General features: G+C 36.8%; 1 protein-coding gene and 1 long non-coding RNA gene across 3 annotated transcripts; one reads left to right on the top strand and one right to left on the bottom strand.

Moving 5' to 3' along the window:
* The first annotated feature begins 2,921 nt into the window (after positions 1–2,921).
* Positions 2,922–5,251, top strand: LOC122597036. The gene is made up of 3 exons (XM_043769672.1): positions 2,922–3,148; positions 3,337–3,637; positions 3,773–5,251. The coding sequence occupies exons 1-3, from the start codon at positions 2,922–2,924 to the stop codon at positions 5,249–5,251; spliced, it is 2,007 nt and encodes a 668-aa protein (XP_043625607.1).
* Positions 5,252–13,855: 8,604 nt separating this feature from the next.
* Positions 13,856–16,243, bottom strand: LOC122598113. Of its 2 annotated transcripts, XR_006323538.1 has the most exons (5): positions 15,982–16,243; positions 15,729–15,804; positions 14,807–14,942; positions 14,240–14,346; positions 13,856–14,143 (listed from the first exon to the last, which is right to left on the bottom strand). It is a non-coding gene; the product is annotated as an uncharacterized LOC122598113 (long non-coding RNA). The 2 variants fall into 2 exon arrangements; XR_006323537.1 differs by lacking the exon at positions 15,982–16,243 and having other exon boundaries at positions 15,729–15,974.
* Positions 16,244–21,936: the final 5,693 nt, after the last annotated feature.

Genomic DNA, 21,936 nt, shown 5'->3' with positions numbered 1-21,936 from the left:
GGAAGGGATTCCCTCAAGTTAGATTAACATGACTAGTCATGTTAGGCTAATCTTGGCCCTTGGATGAAAATCAAGGGTCAAGATTCAAAGATAATGATTGAATCTTAGCCTTTGATTTTCAATCAAAGGTCAAGATGTCTCCAACTTGACTCAAGTTATAAAAATAACTTGAGAGAATCCTCCTCCAATAATTAGTCAAATATTCTTGGGATATGATGTCATGAATGAATTCTAGTGATCTCCACTCGCATATTGACATCTTACGAACTTACTGTGTATCTTGATGGTAATTATAATGATATCAAAATGGGTGGCTTGTGACATCCCAAACATGTTTTCCTTAGCAAATTACCACATACTTTTATAGTATCTAATAGAAAGTTGTATTTTGTGATCAACCCGACACTTTCGTAAGTAACTTTTATTATTGAAAGTATTACCTTTGCTAAACGAAACTCGTAAGTAACTTTAGTTTGCATACTTTGTTTACTAATGTTTTTTGCGCATTCGTTGTGGTCTTTATATCTATTTTCTCAATGCATAACTTAATTTAAATAACCCGGATTAAACCCGGGTTGATTAGTGTAACACCCCACTATTTTTAAGGTAATAGAGAATTTACCGTTTTTATAGTTTTAACATTAAATTAAATTCCAATTATTTTGTTTTGAGATAAGGGGTTAATTTAGTTGAAACTTTAGTGGCTAGCGGGTATAATACCCTTTTAGTTTAAAAGAAAATGTGGCCATCAGGAGGGATAACCCAACCACTTTAGTTGATGAACCCTTATCCTCATTATTCTCTAAAAACTTCTCCATCTTTCTTTTAATTCTTCTAATCTCTTTTGATTAATCAAGGAGTAAGACATAAAATAATTCTTCTAAATTCAATTAGTTAATTCAAATAATAAATAAGCAATTGAGGGTTCATATTATGGTTGTGGTGGCCGAAAATTTCAAGGAAAGGAAGAAGAAATTTGAAGGTTTTATAGTTTGCTTGATTGTTCTTTGAGGTAAGGAATTCCCTTTAATTATTGAATTATAAGTTAGGGTTTTATTGTTGAAATTAGGGTTCTTGAATAGTGAAATTGGGGATTTCATCATACTTGGGGATTTTGATAAACCCTAAAGGAAATATAGAGAAGGGGAGAATTTGGGGTTAATGAAAATAAAGCCTTTATGGTAAAACCCCGTAGTGATAAACTACACATTTTAGGTGTTTGACTAGAAGAATGTTATGAAAATTATGATGAACGAAATGGTATAGTCAAACACCATAGTAATGGAGGTTATGGTGAATTTAGTTAGAAAATGTGAAAGAAAGGAGTTCATGAAACTCACAGTTAAATATAATATGTGTTGAATTGTGTATAGGTGGTGAAGATCATTGTGTTGAGTCTAATAGCCATCTAGTATCAACTAGCCATAATCAAGGTAAGTGCATACGTATAATTTCATAGTTGTAATATGGAGGTCATAGATGAATAATTCCTATGACTCCATTTGTATATTAAATTTGTGTAAGAGTAGTAGACGATGATATACCTACTAGCATACATTGAGTATAAGACTAGTAGATGATGAGATACCTACTAGCATATATCCCTGGCCAAGTAGAAGTAATATGATCATGATTTGATATTGTTGTTTTGGTTGTTAATTGAATGGCTGAAGTGCTTACATGCATTTTATTGTGATATAGTTATATAGATATTTTGACCATACATATATGCATTTACTAAGCTTTATTGCTTACATTTTAGTTGTTTAACTTTTATAGGAAGTGGTAGTAGCAAGGAGAAGGAGTTGATCAAGTAAAGCTAAGATAGAAGGTTGTTGATTATTGCTTTTGAAGGTTGACATTTTGGGTAATGGTGTAGACAATCCCTTGGTACATTTTGGCTCTTGATACTTGTTGTTTTTGGTAAAACAAGTATATTATTATGTTTTGGAAGTCATGAGTTTTGTTGAATTATGTATACAACTAAAAAGGGTTAAATCGCCCATTTGCCACTTTTGTTAACTACGGGCGAATGACCCGTTTGGTCGTTTTAATGTATATTTCAATGGTTAAGGTTTTGGACCTATCAATTATGTTGTAATATATGATTTTACTCATTTAGGTGTTTTGGTTTAAAGATTTTGAAGCATTCAAAGTGAAATATGAATTTTTGGCTAAAATGGAAATGTGCAGGTCTGATGGGACCGTTAATTTACTAAATTTATGGCCCAGGGCCATAAATTTACGGCCATTGCAATTTTGAGTTGTTTTCAAACTGGGACGAAAAAAATCTAAGAACAAATTATGGTGCAAATGTTACAGCTAGTTGTAATTTAAGCCGTAAATTTACGGCCATGGACCATAAATTTACGGCCAAATGAAAAAAAAATTGTATTTTCTTAAATTGAGTCGAGTCGTTTCAAATGGTATCAGAGCCATGGTTCAAGGGATTTAGGTATTCGATCTTTACGGGTAGGATGCCTAGACTTGAACCATAGGAATGGACTTCGACCTTAGGTTACTTGGGTTGTTCATATTTGACAATTGAAGTGGTTAGTAAGGTTGATTTGAAATGAAATAGTTTATGATCATAATAGAGCCGGCCTATTATCGGTCATAAGCTATTACGTTCTAAATTGAACTTACTAAATATGGAAGTGATCAAATATGAATGTTTACGGTATTAGAGACTAAGTTATGAATGAAATGTGATACTTATAAATTCTTTAAATTTTGTAGCATAGATTAATCTCAAGGTGAAGATGGATCAAATCGTGATAAAGACAAAAGTATAGTGAATGAAGTGATAGTCGAACGGGAAGATATAACCAGTGACTTAATTTGTGAACAAATAGGCAAAGCGTTAGAAATCTTGTCTCCGTTTATAATAAAAAAAATTAAATGAAACTCTAGAAGGAGCAATGAGTGATTCTATCGCTCACAAAATAAAGGAGGAGGTGGCTATGGCGGTGCAAAAAGAATTTGATAAAGGTCTTCCTAAACCTCCCAAGTATAATGGGGATCTCGACCCTATTGTGAGTACCAAGTGGATAAATGAAATTGAGGGAGCTTTTCGTATTACAAAGACTCCCTCAGAAGATAAAACGTTATATGGGTTGAGTATGTTGACTGATAGAGCAAAGTTGTGGTGAGATAGTGAGATGGTGAAGAAAGGTGAGGAAACTATGGTAAAAATGGATTGGGCCGATTTCAATGTAGCTTTTTTTAAGGAGTTTAGATCGGAGGCGGATGTGACCCGACTTAGGAGTGAGTTTATGAATGATTCCCAAGGTGTCATGAATGTAAATGAATTTCGTGTAAAGTTTCTTGATAAAGCTCAGTTTTGCCAGAATATCTGAAGGATGATAAACTGTTGAAAGAACATTTTTACCGTAAGCTCCGTAAGAGTATTAGAGAGAAGATCACTCTTCTCCAAATTGAAACTTTTACTCAGTTTGTTGATGTGGCGAGATGGCATGAGGTTGAACAAGGTATGCCAGATGATGATTCTTTGAAAAGAAAGGCAGAACAAAGTGATTCATCGAATAAAATGTTTCGACCCAGTGGAAGTTCAGGAGGTAGCACTTTTAGGAGGAATGCTCCCACATGTACAAATTGTGGAAAACATCATTTTGGAGTTTGTCGTTTACCTCCCAAAAAGGGGTGTTTTAATTGTGGCCAACCGGCCGGGTCACATTAGCTGAGATTGTAAGGTAGCTCCAAGGAAGGCTATAGTATGTTTTAATTGTTTCAATGAAGGCCATATGAATAGTGCTTGCCCAGTGTTAGCAGAGGAAGAAAGGCTTTGAGAAGAGTTAATGAGAAGAAAGTGGCCAAGCAAGTAGGAACTCCTAAAGGGAGATCATTTCAAATCTCGGTAGCTCAAGCAAAAGAATCACCCGATGTTGTATCAGGTACTTTTCTAGTTTATGACACTCCCGCTAAAGTTCTATTTGATTCCGGAGCCAATCGTTCTTTTGTAGCCACTCGATTCACTAAATGTATTCATTTACAACTATCTTTTCTTGAATCTCCATTGTTGGTGGAAGTAGCGGGTGATCAAACTTATGTGATTAAAAATGTATATTTAGGTTGTAGCTTGACCATAAATTTTGAAAACTTTAAAGCCAATCTTATTCCTATGGGTTTGGGAGAATTTGATGTGATTTTAGGTATGGATTGGCTTGGCCAACATGAGGTGAGTATTTGTTGTACCGATAAAAGTGTTCACCTTAAGACTCCTAATGGTAAGGATATGGTCATCTATGGTGAAAGAAATCAAGATTCATTACCATTGTGTACTTATGCTCGAGCTCGTCGACTTATTTCTCGTGGATGCAAAGCTTTTCTTGCTCATGTTATTGACTCTAATAAGGAATCTAAATTAATATCCGAAATTCCCGTTGTTAATAAATTTATTGATGTTTTTCCCGATGATTTACCCGGTTTTCCTCCCGATAGACAAATTGACTTTAAGATTGATCTTGTTCCGGGTGCAACACCCATTGCTAAAGCTCCGAATCGTCTTGCTCCAACTGAAATGCGAGAGATGATGGAACAACTCCAAGAACTTCTTGATAAGGGTTTTATACGCCAAAGTAGTTCTACATGGGGTGCTCTCGTATTGTTTGTTAAAAAGAAAGATGGTAGTTTGCGGATGTACATTGACTATCGTGAACTCAATAAAGTCACCATAAAAAATAAGTATCATTTGCCTCGCATTGACGATAATTTTGATCAACTTCAAGGAGCATCGTATTTCACAAAGATCGATCTTCATTCGGGTTATCATCAACTTAAAGTTTGTGAAGAAGACGTTCCTAAAACCGCATGTAGGACCCATTATGGTCATTATGAATTCTTGGTCATGCCTTTTGGTTTGACAAATGCTCCTGTGGCTTTTATGAATCTTATGAATCGGGTTTGCCGTCCTTTTCTTGATAAATCTGGTATTGTTTTTATTGATGATATTTTAATTTATTCAAGGTGTCAAACCGATCATGAAAGGCATCTTCGTGAAATTCTTGAAACACTTCGTCGAGAGAAGTTATATGCTAAATTTTCTAAATGTGAATTTTGGTTGCGGAAGGTGAAATTCCTTGGACATGTTGTTAGTCAAGATGGAATTAAAGTTGATCCGGCGAAAATTAGTGCAATCATGAAATGGGAGCCTCCTAAGTCCCCGACGGAAATTCGTAGTTTTCTTGGTTTGGCGGGTTATTACCGTCGTTTTATTCAAGATTTTTCCTAGATTGCCTCGCCTTTTACCAAGTTGACTCGAAAGAATGAAAAATTTGAATGGAAAGGTGAGCAAGAAAGTGCATTTCAAACTTTAAAAGAAAAGTTGATTCAAGCGCCTATTCTTACTTTACCGGATGGAATTGAAGACTTCTCGGTATATTGTGATGCTTCATTTAATGGTCTTGGATGTGTTCTTATGCAAAGAGGGTGAGTTATCGCTTATGCATCAAGACAATTAAAAGATCCATGAGAAGTCTTATCCCATTCATGATTTAGAGCTTGCGGCGGTTGTTTTTGCATTGAAGATTTGGCGTCATTATTTATATGGAAATTAAATTTTCTATTTATTCCGATCATAAGAGCCTTAAATATTTCTTTGAACAACGTGATCTTAATAACCGTCAACGAAGATGGTTAGATTTGTTAAAGGACTATGATTGTGAAATCTTGTATCATCCCGGAAAGGCCAATGTGGTAGCCGATGCATTAAGTAGAAAAAAGTTCTCATTTTTCAATCCATCTTTCACCTATGTGGGTCATGATTACCAATGACTTCATGGAACGTATAAAGGAAGCTCAAGAAGAGGCATTGCAACATGATCCTAAACGAGAGAGAATTAAAGGACAAATGAAGCATTTTTCTAAGGATTCTCGTGGTCTCACGGTTCGTTATGGACCAATTTGGATTCCATTTTCGTGTACTTTGAAAGAAACTCTTCTTGATGAAGCACATAAATCCAAATATTATATTCATCCGGGTGCAACGAAAATGTATCATGACTTAAAGGTTTACTATTGGTGGCCGGGTATGAAGCGGGTCATAGTCAAGTATGTAGAAAGGTGTTTAACTTGTTTACAAGTTAAAGCGAGCATCAAAAGCCATACGGTAAGCTCCAACCACTTGATATACCTCAATGGAAGTGGAAACACTTGACTATGGATTTTATTACTAAACTCCCTAGAACACCTAAGCATCAATTTGATTCGATATGGGTAATTGTGGATCGATTGACAAAAAGTGCTTTGTTCTTACCCATTCGTGAATCATCATCATCTGAAGTGCTAGCCGATATATATGTAAGGGAATTTGTAGCCCGGCATGGCATTCCCATCTCTATTGTCTCGGATAGAGATACAAGGTTCACTTCTCATTTTTGGAAGAAATTTCATGAAGATATGGGTACTAAGTTATATTTTAGTGCCACATATCATCCTCTAACGGACAGACAAAGTGAACGAACCATTCAAACACTAGAAGACATGTTGCGTGCATGTATTATTGATTTTGGAGGGTCTTGGGATGTGCATTTACCTTTAGCCGAATTCTCGTATAATAATAGTTACCATGCTAGCATTAAAATGCCTCCATATGAAATGCTTTATGGTAGGAAATGTCGAACTCCCATTTGTTGGGGAGAAGTAGGACAACGAGAATTAGGTGGAACCGATGTAGTACTTATCAATCAACATATGACCCTATCCCACGGTACCGGATGGAGGTCATCCTCATCATCACTGCTGCTGCCCATGATAGCCATACGGAGCACCGGGTGGGCCAAAGAGATCATAAACCCAGCTGGTAGCCGACTCTGGTGTGCCTCCTAAACCTGAACCGCCATATCCGCCACCCGGCTGATCATCTGCCTGTCCAGAACCACCAACGGCAAATCCTCCCAAGCCTCCAGCAAAATCAGCAAATCCAGAGCTGGCACCTGCAAAAAAACTAGGCATGGAGGAGAAAATCCCAGCATCGCCACATGTATATCGACCAAACTGAACTGGCCCTCGGGGAGATCCTCCCAAGTCATGGGGCCGTGAGGACATCTGGGATGGTGTGAAGAAGTAAGAACCGCCATCCTGTTGATACGGTGGAACACGGATAGGTGGAGGGCTGAAGGATGGAATCAAATCAGGCCTCACAAACTCAGTCCCCGTATACTGGGCCTGCTACATCGGCTGGTAATAATCAAGAGTGTAGTTAGTATGGGCCTGCTGCGACCCTAACCATGTCACCTCCTGATCCATTCGCCGTTGATAATCATCGAAAGCCTGGCGGCTGGCCTGCTGCCCCTCATAGATCTGCTGGAGCTGGGTGCTCAAAGTGGTCAAGTCTATACCAGTAGGAGCCCACCTCCTAGGTTGCTCCTGTGGAGCATCCCTCATCTCTACACCTTCAGCTTCCTCCACAACGGGAGGCGGTGCGATAAACCCAATGTCATCCAGCAGCCTAGAGTTCTTCGTCTGCGTCATCTTCTTCACAATCTTGGCCCTAACCAACTCGGCCTCAGTCAATGTCTCCTGAAAAATAGGGGGGAAAGATCGGTCTGGCACTCATCCGTATCAAAAATGCCCATGCGCCGATAAATCATCGTAACAAAGTGCCCCAATACCAACTCCGAGTCGGAGTGGTTCCACATCCTATCCAAAACAACAATGGGGGCCAAAGCAAACCTCTTAGGCGCCCCCTCAGCAAACAACTTCATCAACCAAAGATCAGTCTGGTACGCTTTGTCCCAGTGAGTGGACCGCTGTACCAGAAATGTGACAATCATACGATGGAACATCCTCAACCGCACACTCCTGATCTTGGAAACACTACAGGACCCCCCAGACGGCCAAGCCTCACCACCAGTAATCCGAGTCCAATATTGAGGAATGGACTCACCATCAAAAGCCTGCTTAACATACAACCCCTGCCTCAACAGACTCCTAAACTCGCTACTCTTCAACTGGTCCAAAGTGTACATACCAGTATAATAGCCGAACTGGGCTATCGAGATATCTTTCTCGCAACACCCCCACAGTAGAATGTCACACATCGCTCGTCAAAAATATCCTTTACTTTATTCAACTCTTTTGTGACCTTCAGATTTGAATAGAACTCCAAACACAACTCCCTATACACAGGCTCCCGGTTATTGAACAAATTATGCGACATGTCGCTAACAACCAACCTATCACCGACTTGGGCTTCTATCCTGAACCAGCCATTAATATCGGCTTCAATGCCGAAATGTTGGGCAGCAGTGGGGGCAAGATACCTGGGTGGGCAAACCACCTCCTTGTGGATGGAGTACAACTCATTAAGGAAGTTGTTCTTGTGGGGTTGTTTTACCCTGCTGAACTCCAACCACGTGTGTTTCTCGTTTAATTGCCCTGGCCAGAACTTTAGTGTCGGCGCTTCAACCGCCTCCCGTGTTGCTTTGGCTTGCTTTTGGGCCGACCGCTTCCTTGGCCCTCTTCAACCTGCTTCCTCTTGTCAATTCCTGAAGCATCCTACAATCACAAATCATAAGACAAACAAACATGTTAAATGTGGAATACAAACCAGGAACCGTATTGAAAACGAATAAAATCTGGACAGGAAGTTGCCCCACTGCGGCGCAGTGGGCATCAACACCCCCTCACTGCGGCGCAGTGAGGCTAAGTCAGAACTCGGTCGAGGATTACCACTGCAGCGCAGTGCTCTGAAGCAACCCTCACTGCGGCGCAGTGGGGTTCTAAACATGTGCGGGTCACGAGCCTTTAGACTGCGGCGCAGTGGATCAAACCCACCACCACTGTGGCGCAGTCTCTTGAAGTTCTGGGCAAGTTCTTGGTGTTCATCACGAATTTCCAGATAAAGGTGGTACATTAATCCAACTAAATAACAATCTTTCCACAATTTAGCACTACAAATTCTTCCATTAACCTCCCCCACACTTGCTCCTCAAAAAGCCCCTTTTTTTTCAATACCCTAGGTTTAATTTAGACTCAAATCCGGATGAACAAGTGTTAGATTCAAGAAATTGAACACTACATTATCATCTATACCCCATAGTTGACAAAACCCACCAAATAATTTAACAATTACACCCTAAAAATCAAGAAATCAAAATTAGAAGATTAAAAGGAAAATAAATAAGAAAACTTACATTCTTTCCCATGGTAGTTAAGGATAATTGATAATCTAAGAAGAGAAAGAAAAAGAATGCAAGAATTTGGTAGATAAGGGGGTGATTTTCGGAATTAAAATGGTGTTCTTGGGGGGGGGGTTCGTTTTTTGCCTTTAAAAGAAAGAGATAAGAGATTTGGAAGGTTGAGTTTGTGGTGAAAACCATACCTTCTTTCCTTTTTTACTTTAAACACCCGATCCCCTCTGACCAGTCAATACGCCCACTGTGGCGCAGTGGGCTAAGGCCTTCCTCACTGCGGCGCAGTGAGGCTTAGAGCAACTGGTGCCGAGCTTTTGGACTGCGGCGCAGTCCTCTCCTCACACCCCCACTGCGGCGCAGTGGGGTGATGGTCAATATAGGTCGTGGAAATGGACTGCGGCGCAGTGGGGGACTTTTCCAGGAAAAAAAAAATTTTTGGTTTTTTTTTTCGTTTTTAAACACAAACTTACCTCAATCCGCTTCACACCACATTTAAACCTGCACATTCTTGACAAAACAGATTAAACCTATCTAACGAAATAAAAATCAAATTTGACAAGACAAAATTAAACACGGGTTGCCTCCCGAGAAGCCCTTAATTTATTTACAAGTCGTGAGCTAGACTCGATCACCATATTTAAGTTTGTGAATCAAAAATGGGGATTTCTTCAACCATCCCCTCCTCTTGCTCTTCTTCCAAATACAACTTTAACCTATGACCATTGACAATGAAAGACCCATTTCCATCCCTTTTAAAAAGTTCAACATAACCGGACGGATACACATGTTTAATCACAAAAGGACCTATCCACCTAGAAGTTAACTTTGGTTGTTTAATTTTAAATTTCGATAAAAATAGCAAAACTTTTGCTCCAACCTTGAACTCCTTTCTACGGATCCTTTTGTCATGGTAAACTTTGGTTTTCTCTTTATAAAGTCTTGAGTTTTCATATGCACCTAACCTAAGCTCATCGAGCTCATGAAGTTGCAACAACCTAAGTTCACCGGCCTCCATCATGTCTAGGTTTAAATTTCTCAACGCCCAATACGCCTTATGCTCTAATTCAATCGGTAAATGACAAGTCTTACCATAGAGCAACTTGTATGGCGTAGTGCCAATCGGCGTCTTAAAGGCGGTCCTAAATGCCCACAAGGCTTCATCTAACTTTTTCGACCAAACCTTGGGGTTATCCCCGACTGTTTTCTCTAAAATTCTTTTCAATGCCCTGTTGGTGTTTTCCACTTGACCACTGGTCTGTGGGTGATAAGAAGTTGAAAAATAATGACAAACACCATACTTCTTAAGAACCTTATCTAGTTGATGATTAGCAAAATGTGTTCCACGATCACTAATTAAGGCTCTAGGGCAACCAAACCTACTAAACAACTACTTCAAAAATTCAATGACTACCCACGCGTCGTTCGTAGGCAAAGCCTTGGCTTCGGCCCACTTAGACACGTAGTCAACAGCAACTAGAATATACAGAAACTTGTTAGACGGTGGGAATGGTCCCATGAAGTCTATGCCCCAAATATCGAAAACTTCACATACCTGAATTCCTTGTTGTGGCATTTCATCCCATCTTGTGACGCTTCCTTGTCGTTGGCAAATGTCACAGGTTTCGACCAACGTTTGAGCCTCTTTGAAAATTGTAGGCCAATAGAAACCTGCATCAAAAACCTTTTTACCTGTAACCGACGGACCATAGTGACCTCCGGTTAGTCCGTAATGGCAAGCATCCAATATCTCCTTAGTTTCAGCTCCCGCGACACATCTTCTAACCATACCATCTGCACAAGTACGAAACAGTTATGGCTTCTTCTTCTTTTGACCCAAGAAATCATTTGGTATTTCACCTGCAACCAAATAATTAGCAATATCAGCAAGCCAAGGACCTTCATCAGAGTTAGAAATGACATTTTTTATATTCATCGGAGAAGTTATCCTTAATCTCTCCATCTTGAAGCTCCTCCCGATTTGGGTCCTCCAACTGGCTCAAGTGATCAGCTGCTAAATTCTCGGCACCTTTCTTATCTTTGATTTCGATATCAAACTCTTGCAACAACAAAATCCATCGAATAAGTCTAGGCTTTGCATCTTGCTTAGAAAACAAATACTTCAAAGCAGAATGGTCAGTGAAACAACAGTTTTACTCAATACTAGATATGACCTAAACTTATCAAATGCAAAGACTACCGCAAGCAACTCCTTCTCTGTATTAGTGTAATTTTGCTGGGCGGGATTCAAGGTTTTACTAGCATAGTAAATCGACTTGAAATGCTTATCATCCCTTTGCCCAAGCACTGCTCCAACAACATAGTCACTTGCATTACACTTCAGCTCAAAAGGCAAATTCTAATCCGGTCCAACCATAATGGGAGAATTAGTCAACTTCTCCATCAATACCTGAAAAGCACTTAAACAAGATTCATCAAAAACAAAAGGAACGTCCTTCTCCAACAAGTGGGTCATCGGATGAGTAATCTTAGAGAAATCCTTAATGAATCTACGGTAGAAACTGGCATGGCCAAGGAAACTACGTACCCTTTTCACATTGGAAGGCGGGGGTAACTTAGCTATTACATCAATTTTGGCCCTATCAACTTCTATCCCGAACCTAGACACTTTATGACCTAAAACAATCCTCTCGGTCACCATGAAGTGACATTTCTCCCAATTCAACACAAGACGAGCCTTTTCACACCTAGTCAACATCTTATCTAAATTATCCAAGCAAGACCTAAAAGAATCCCCAAATACCGAGAAATCATCCATGAAAACCTCCATTGAGGTTTCAAGCATGTCCTAGAAAGTAGCTATCATGCACCTTTGAAAGGTGCCCGGGGCATTACACAAGCCAAAAGGCATTCGCCGGTAGGCGAAAGTACCAAAGGGGCATGTGAAAGTGGTCTTTTCTTGGTCTTTTGGATCAATGGGTATTTGAAAGTACCCTGAAAATCCATCTAAGAAACAAAAATACTCAGTGCCTGCTAATCTTTCTAACATTTGATCAATGAATGGGAGGGGAAAATGATCCTTACGGGTGGCATCATTAAGCTTACGGTAATCAATACAAACCCGCCAACCCGTAACTGTTCTAGTAGCCAAAAGTTCATTGTTTTCATTTTCAATTACCGTCATGCCCCCCTTTTTGGGAACACAGTGGACGGGACTTACCCAAGAACTATCAGCAATCGGGAAAATGATCCCTGCATCTAACAGTTTAATCACTTCTTTCTTAACTACCTCTTTCATATTTGGATTAAGCCTCCTTTGTCTCTGGACAACAGGCTTAACATCATCAACAAAATCTATCATATGCATGCAAAAATCAGGACTAATACCTGGAATGTCGGTAGTTTTCCAAGCAAAAGCCCGCTTATGAGCTTTGAGCACGGCCAAAAGAAGATTTTTCTCGTCACTCGAGAGTGAAGACGAGATAACAACTGGTAGAGAGGATTTACCTGCCATGTAAGCATACTCCCAGTGGGAAGGCAATGGCTTAAGCTCCAGGTCAGTAGGGGGTACATCAACCGAATTTGGTACCCTTGAGCTTCCATCAGCAACTACTTTTTCGAAGCTCTCATCTTCTAGAGGTGTCTCATCCAAACTCAGTGCCATAACCTCTGCAAACAGCTCATCATCATCAATATCACTAGCTCCCACTACTAGAAAAATAGCCTTTAATGACACCTAAATTATGACACACACATTTTAATGACAAGCAAAAACGTGTGTCATAAAAATACTGTCATAATTTGTAAAATCTGAAGGGTTTATGACACGCAATTATTAGTGTCATAAAAAAATGTAGTGTAACACGGGATACACTTCTCTTGCGTGTCATCTCTAAAGTGTCGTGTTATAATTTTGTTTGACTCTTGACAAAAGCTTTATATTCCTGCTAATCCCAAAAAATCCCAAAAAAAAACCCCAGTGTTCAAATTGAAGCCCCAAAATTCCCCCAAAATGAAGAGAGAGAGATAGAGTTATTGCCATCGTTTTTTGCGGTGAGTAATTCCCTCAAAATCGTTTCTTGCGCCGTTCTTTTATATATATAGATATAATATCAATCATAGAAAAATATCTTCAATCTCAGTTTCGTCTCTCTCTAAACGTTGCTCATCGCCGGATCTGTAAATCTCTATCAGTTGCCATCGGATCCTGTACATCTCTGTCGCTGTCACCCGCCGTCGGTCTCTGTCCGTTGCGGTCAGCTCTCTGTCGCTTTTTTGCGTTGCTCCTCATTGTAGATCACTGTAAGTCTTCCTATTTGTAAATATCATGCGTAAACATATTTATATATATATGTGTGTGTATAATGTATAGGTAGAGTATATAATACACACTGTTGGAATGAAAATACACAAATAAGTTGAATTGCAGACAAAGTGTTTGATCTAACACCTGAATGAAAATACACCACTACTAGAAAAACAGCTATTCTTGATGCGCAATGCGCGTCATAAAGGGGTCAAATGACGCGCAAAAGCGCGTCAAGGATGGACCAGTCATAAATATTCATGACCGCATTTGGGCGTCATCCTTTTATGACACGCTTTTATGACACCCTTTTACGACACACTTTTATAACACTATTTTATGACACCTTTTTTGCGTGTCATGGTTCAAATTTTTTTTAAAAAATTTTTTTTAATAAAAATATTAATATCCACACATTAAATAACAGTTAATCTCATAAGTCAAATAAACACATTTCATATATATCAAAACAATGTGTTTCATACAACCACAAGTAATTTTAAAATTCTAAAACTAACCATAAAAGTTTACAACCGCTAAATATATACAATTCAAGACCGGTAAATGAAATTGCCACATAATTTGCCCATTCTTCATAAATTTCATCCAAATCATCAGACGTAACTTCAAACCCAACAATACGAGCAGCATCAGTCTCCAGATCCTTATGATACATAACTCTAAAGCTTAAGTGATTATTGATGAAGTATTTTTCATCTTTGCTCTAAAAACATAAACACAGTAACAAATTAATAAACATCTAGTATTTTGAAGCAATGAAAAGGAAGTTTATTCCCCACCCTGTCTCAAAGAAACTCACCCAGCATAGTTTCCTTTGAAGCCAACACGGGAACCATCTTCATAAGTGGTTGAAGGACTACCATCACGTCATTGTCTAAGAACAGCAACCGGTAAATTATCTAAATCCTGCATTACACACACACACACATATACATACAAAGTAAATTAATGTTTTCACATATGCAAGTAATTGTTTACTAATACTTAAAATAAACGAGAACGGTAATATTATGAATGCCTACTCTATGTAGCAATTAACAAATCTAAGGGGGCAAACGAAGGGAGAGAGGTAAGCTAACAGAATCTATCCCTCCCTTGAGTCACCACAAAAAGCAGCAAAAATGGGCAGCTAGGGTGACAGATGAAAAATGGTTTTGGGTCAAATATATATAATATAACCCGAAACAGCCCATTCATAAGTAAATGCTCAACATTGCATCTTGCCACAAGCAGGACCGTAAGATGAGTTAGGTATATCAGATATGAAACTGATATATAGTATATGTAAATGGTCAAAATTGCATCTTGCCACAACCCATTCATATGTGTATCCACACTGTGTAAATTAAGTTCTCAATCCGATCACCTCGTAGCACCTCGCCCAAATTTTCTGCAGTGTTTTGAATATGCTTGGGCTTACAATAGTTCAAGTAATAGTAATCATAAGGAAGTTGTGTCTTGGTAGATGAGAACTTGTTGACTTTAACTTGAATTCGATCACTCTGATAATGCAAAACAAATTAATATACAAGGTTAAAAGCCATAAAATAAAAGAAGCTTGGTGTATATATATACTAGTAGTAGTTTTAGAGTAACAAGGTTCGTAACAACATCCATTTACAAAATACCAAAAAAATATAACTAAAATCCATATGTTCAGAAGAAAGCAACTGTAATCAACAATAGTTCATATGTGGTAACGGTTACAAAATACCAAAAATGGCCAGGTGCAACTTTAACCGTTTCACCTGCTTTCCCGAGCTTATCTCTAAATGATTCATACAACAAAATTACAAAAATATACTGCAAATTACATAATAGTGAAGATTCCACATCCAAAACTTGAAGAATATATATCTAAAGCCCATGAAAAACGAACCTAATTTAAATCCTCAAACATTACCAAAAAGCACAAATTTTTAGTACCATAACAATCATGAAGTCTTGATATTCAAGAGTGTATACTAAAACCCCGCTAAAGGAACCTACCTTGGACCTCATACATTGCCAAAACTCACAACTTTTTAGTGCCACAACAATTATAAAACAATGACGATTACACATATCGCAATTCCAGAATATACATGAAAACTCCATGAATGATAAAAATGAAACTTTAAAAAAAAAACCCAATTTAGACCTCGTAAAATTCCCAAAAAAAATCACAACAATTCAAGAGTATGTCAAATAACCCATGAAACAAGAACTAACTAGACAACAAAAATCACAACTTTTTAGCACACCAAACACTAACAAATCAAGTAACCGAAAAACGATTGATTACTTACATGTATGAAGACATTCAGGGATAGTAGTGGCATTTCTAAACAACTATCAACACCTCGTCGTGATTCTCCACCGATTCTGCCGCCATATCCATACATACAAACACATATATATATATATAGATATATACAGATCAACCAATAAGAATAATGAAACCCTAGTTATTTTCAATTGAATTATTATTAGCACATATATATAATAATAATGATAATATATATATATTATTTCAATATTTCAATTACATAACAAAAAGACCTTTTGAGAACATTCAAATTGTTGTTCATAGTTGCCATCTCGAATCAAAAAAAACAAACTGTAATTCAATGAAAGTATAGGTTCTGGATCTGATTGAAATTGAAAGATTTTGACTATAAAACGAACGATTTTTGGGCTTCCATTTTGTGTAGACGATGTCGTTCGATTTTGGAACTCCTCTTTGATTTTGGGGAATGATTTTTGGGGCTTTGGGGTTCGTTCGTTCTGGATCTGATTGAAAAAAAGGATAGGGCTTTTTGGGTTTTTTTTTTGCTTTATATATGGGGAAAACAGATGACAGGCAAATGTAAGTATACTCCGTGTTACGCTATTTTTTTTTATTTTACAAATTATGACAGTATTTTTATGACTTCTCATTTTGCGCGTCATCTATTAGCATGGGTTATAAAAAGTGGGTCAAGGATAGCCCTGTTTCTAGTAGTGCACACCGCTAATTCCTTGTTCAATCCATTAATAAATTACGTATAATCTTAATTTTATTATCTGATCATCTTACTGTACCGTGTGTAATCTGCTTGTTACTTTGTCCTATATGATGAATAATGGGTGTTAGCTTGTTAGCTTACTATCGGATTCGGTAGTAGCAAGTTTAGGTACATTGTTTACGTTATTGGAGTAGTATAGATGATACTTTGTGATTGTTGACTAATCATTTATTCATTTATAGTTGAATAATATAGGTATCGGGTTTATGAGATCTTAACATTGTAGTTTTAACAAATATATGTCAAAGATCTAGTGGTAATCAACTAATCTTTGAACTAATCAAGATATAAAGGTGAATAAAAATCGAATAAAATACGAGTCAAAGAGGCTTTATTGAAAACGTTAAGTTGAATATAAATCATGAATAGTGGTTTTGACTTTTAATTCTAATACAGTAATATGTGTTACAGAGAGCAACAAATGGGTGGAGGAATCAGGATGAACATCGACCTTACTTTGTGCTTGGTGATATGTAGGAGTCTTTCAAGAAATGGAGTGCTTATGGTGTTGGAGCTCCCTTAATATTGAATGACAGTGATAGCGTTGTCAGTATTATGTGTCGTATTTGTCTGGAATTCAGTTTTATACCGACACATTGAAATCAGCAAAACCAAGGTATTATGATGGTATTTCTTGTGCTTGAACGTTTCTGTGTTAGAATTATGCTGTGTTGTGTAGACAGTATAGTATGTTTCTAAAAAATTTTGGGTATCTACTCAGAAAAAAAGGGGGGGGGGGACACCCACTCGCTTATCTTTCTCAAAAATTTTGGGTTTCACCGCAAGGACAGTGATGTTGACTCATTCTGGGACTCGAGTAGTGATGTAAGTAGTGATTACGATGTACCAAAGAGTGAAATTTCTCAGCATTTGGATCGGTTATCGTTAAATTACCAACAACCCCTTCAAAAAGGCTTCTCCAGTGACAAGGGTGAATCTACAAGATCTCAAAGCTGTCTCTCATTTGAGTATTTGGAACGCAGCCAACCATGGGGCCGGGAACCTTTGACTGATAAGATTTGTTTCTTAGAACAAGTGAAACAAAATTATAAGGTACTTTTTGTTGTTTGTTCACCATATTTCATCTGTTGCACAGATACTTGATCATGCCCGCAACTTACCTGAATTGAAAAGTGTGAGAAGTTGTGACTTGCTACCTTCTAGCTGTTATCGGTGGCCTGGTATGACTTTCATGACAATTGTTGTTTTCTTTTTATCACATATTAATGCTTTTTTTAATTAATGGGTTCGTAGTTGAATTAGATTTTGTGTATTTTTGAACAAGTACTTTCAGGTCAAAAGAGACGAAATGTAACAACCGTACTTTTAATATTATATATGTGCTAGTTAGGTTGTTTACGTTCCCGCAAGCCCTAATTATACTTGAAGCTAGTAGGTAATGCCCCAAATTAGTAATCTAAAGCTAATGATATGTAAAAGAATTTCCTAATGAAAGTACCTCGGAACAAAAATTTTTAGAGGTGATCAATCGATACGATAATAATAACTTAAGGCTCGCAAATTGAGATACCAATCAAAATTCCTATGGATTGCCCAACAAATCAAAAATAAAACCAAATCAAGAGGATATGATCATGATAAATAAAATTTTCAACTAAAAATATAATTGGACGCATTATGTACGTAAAAGCGTCGAAAACTTAATAAGTAAGCATATAAGCTTAAAAAATAATACAAATTTACAACCAATAACCTATGTAACCAACTAAAAATACAAAAATATATCCACACACATAAATATACATGACTTATACACACATATACATATTCCTAACTAAAACAACCAATTACTTATATTTTACTAACAAAACACTTACAAATTAAATCCACACTTAACATATACCTACACTTATACTTATACAACAAAATTTTATATAAAAAAAAATGAAAAGTAAAACCCCTCCGAATCCCCCCCCCCCATGAGGCCGCCCCCCCCCCCCCCCTTCACACACATACATCCCTCCATTTCAAATTTGCATGCCTTAAGTCTTGGAACTCACCACTCCAACACACACTACACTCCCATTTCACACACACTAATCAATTCTCTCTCAAAAACACTCTTCTTCTCTCCCTTTTCTCTCTCTTTTTCGGCAGCCAAGAAACAAGAAGAAAACCAACAACAATCAACCTTAATACTTGATAATAATAAGGGTTTAAGTTAGACTAAGCAAGGGTTGGATTAAGCTAGAGATTAAGGGTTAATTCAAGGCTAGATTGAGGGTATTTTGAAGGGTATAGGCCACGAAATTTCTGCCATTTTTCATCATCTAAAAGTGTTCTTCAAGGGTATATATCTTCATCTCTTTATTAGATTAATCTTGTTCTTGTTTATATTAAAAAGGTTTTAACAAAAGATTGTGTTTTCTTCATGTTTTCTTTTGAATATACACTTGATGAGGGCAAAGTTGATAGGATCTTTCTTTCCATGCTCATGCATGTTGAATCCATGAAGAAAGATCCAAGGATTCAACTAGTTTAAGACCCAAAAGTGTGGATATAAGTTTAATAGTCTTTGATGTGATTTTTCCTTTGAAAGATGGCTATATTCATACATATTATGAAAGTAATATTTCTGGAAATATTTATAAAAATATAGATTTTATTGATAAAGTGTTGGATCTATAAAAGCTAGCATCAAAAAGGTGGATATGTGTTGATAGATTGTAAAGTAACTTTTTATATAAAAAGATGAACATGATGTATAAATATTTGTATATATATTTCTGGAATATTTCATGAAAAATATATTTTTTATGATGATGGATTTTTGATAGTTAAAGCTTTATGTTAAAAAGTATTGATTTAAGTGCTTATATGCTAGATTTAAGAAGGTTGGATTATTGTTTGGATTATGAGATGAAGCTAGGCTTTTCATAAGTGAAAAATGTGTTGAAATCAAAGTTAATATTCTGGAAAAATTATGGTAATAACAAAAATATGATTATGGAACCAAACAAGGCAAAATAGGCTTGAAATCGAAAACCGAAAACTTGTTAAAATGCATTTTGAGCACACACATGCACCATAACTATATGACCATGAAAATGTGATGAACATACTGGAAATATGACATATTAAAAGTATAAAACTCAAGTCATTTGATGCATGGCAAGAATAAGCTCAAAAATAGTCTTTTCGGGTCAAATAATCACCAACCGAAAGCACAAAATTGCACATAGCACACCACCACCACAATCACGACTTAGGTCATCAAAATATGATGGATATTCTGGACAAAATGAAATAAGAACAAAAATCCCTTTTGAAGCATTTAAATTGGTTGAGAGATGAGGCAAAAATCACTATTTCGGTAAACGATTTTATGTTTAAAAGTCCTCAAATTATAAGAACACAAGAGAGATTGAATGATTACAAATTTTTATTGATAAAAGTTGCCTAAAAAGGGCCTGGGATTTTAGACAAAAGCTCTTGTGATGATTTCTAAGTGTTTTTATAATTTAGTGAATTTAAAAGGGATTTTAAGGAATAAATAAATCAATAATAAATTATATAAATCATGAACTTGGACAAAATCACATAAATAGGATTAAAATAACTTAAACCTACTGGAGAAAAGTAATTTCAAGGAAAGAACCAAGTTTTACATAATTTAAGAATAACTAACTAAGTTAAAAATCATTAATTAATCACTATTATTAAATAAATAAGTAATAAAGCTTAAATAAATAAATAAATAAATAATATTACAAGTTTAGAAGCATAATACTCAATAGATAATCAAAATATAATTATCTATAAATTTTAAAGGTAATTTAAGAACCTAAGAATAATTATAAGGAATTATTTAATTGATTAATGAATAAATGGAATAAATAATTAATTAAAATAATAATAAATCAAGGAAATTAATATAGATCAGAAAATATATTTTAAAATCCAAAATACTACTGTACCAATATCAAATAATAGTACAAAGCAAAGTGTGCAAAAGAAATCTCGCGAATCAAAACCGAAATACCGAAATTCCAACAAACGCGCAAAAACGCTTAACGCAAAAACTACTCTTACCATCAATTCCAATTTAACCAAACATCTTGAACATCATAATACACTTTGATTCCATAATTAAGTAACAACCAAAGGTAGGCAAGCCTACTAGCATAAATCTCATGATCTAGTTCACTAGTTCATGTAACACGCACTTACGTTGTGTATATTTGAATACCATGGTTTAGGCTTGCTTGGGGAACGAAATCACTAGGCACACATCTCGTATTTGATCAGCCCCTATTACTCTCAAATCAAGTGAGTCATAGCCCCCTTTCAAACTCTTTTATGTGTTTTACTTTCGGGGTGAAAAGCATGATAAATGAAACTACTTTCTATATATGCAATGTTTCTTGAAAGAGAGTTTGTTATATGAAATGAGTCTTGATATATGAGTATGAAATGATAATAAAGGATTTATGTGATGAGCTTGAGTTCTGTCAAACCGCGGCGTTCGGTACACTACTATTTACTCCGAAAGTGGAGGCCTGTAGTTAGTTAGTTGCGCAACTAGGTTTCGTCCGCCCACCCAAAGCGTACCGTTGGAAGGTTGGTTGCCTTCGTGACAACCTCCACTTCTAGTCTGGCCCCCGGGTGTTCTAACTACCTTAAGATAATCGGGCGTCTCCATGGCACGACCCATTATTATCATTGTTATTAATATTACGACACTTGATTGACAGCTTGTGCTATGAATTGAATTATTGGATTGTAATCGGACTTGAATAAAATGGTAGTAGTAGTGGCTCAAGTATATACTCATCTAAGATAATGGAATTAGACCCTTGTGGTCATATGACAAGGATTCATTTACATGGGTTAAAATTGAGTTGAACGAACGATTATCAAAGGATGAATTGGAAATGTACATGGAAATTGGTGATTCCTAATTTATTTTGTGATGATGTGTATATATGCTTATTGTATTAGTTAAAAACCTATGAACTCACTCAACTCTCGTAGTTGACACTTTTTCTCCATGCTTTTCAGGTTTAGAGCAGTAGGTTTGCTTATGGACCGCTTTTGGACTTTGTGTTTGCATGGTGAACGAAGACTTGTAATGCAAACAAGTTTATCTTTTATTCGGATTTGGACTTATGTTATGATTTTTAACACTTTACTTTGAACTATGTAATCGTTTAATTTGGAATGGTTTTAAGACTTTAATTAAGATGTTTTCCATTTAATCTTTTGTACCATGTCGTTCTGTGGCATCTCGTGTTTCCGCCGTAGTCGGGGTGTTACACGAAAATTCGTAATTCGGTTATGAGATCAGAGGTGGGAGAATATGATTATAACTGGAGATCAAAGCCTAAGGATGAACTTAATGAGTTTGATGCCATGGAAGGTTATGAGGAGCCTGTAGATAATGAACTTGACCTTGAAAATGGAACAGGAAGTTAAACATCTGGTGGTC

This window comes from Erigeron canadensis, chromosome 4 (genome assembly GCF_010389155.1).
Source record: "Erigeron canadensis isolate Cc75 chromosome 4, C_canadensis_v1, whole genome shotgun sequence".
NCBI lineage: Eukaryota > Viridiplantae > Streptophyta > Magnoliopsida > Asterales > Asteraceae > Erigeron > Erigeron canadensis.
Note: the sequence above shows the minus strand (reverse complement) of the source record. Positions and strands in the feature narration are given on the sequence as shown.

Bases quoted from the DNA above. Each gene is read 5' to 3' on its own strand.
- LOC122597036 (XM_043769672.1), top strand. From the start codon at position 2,922: ATGAGTGATTCTATCGCTCACAAAATAAAGGAGGAGGTGGCTATGGCG. The intron at 3,149-3,336 runs GTGAGATAGTGA...TTCTTGATAAAG, and splicing joins ACTGATAGAGCAAAGTTGTG to CTCAGTTTTGCCAGAATATC. The intron at 3,638-3,772 runs GTTTGTCGTTTA...CCATATGAATAG, and splicing joins GTGGAAAACATCATTTTGGA to TGCTTGCCCAGTGTTAGCAG.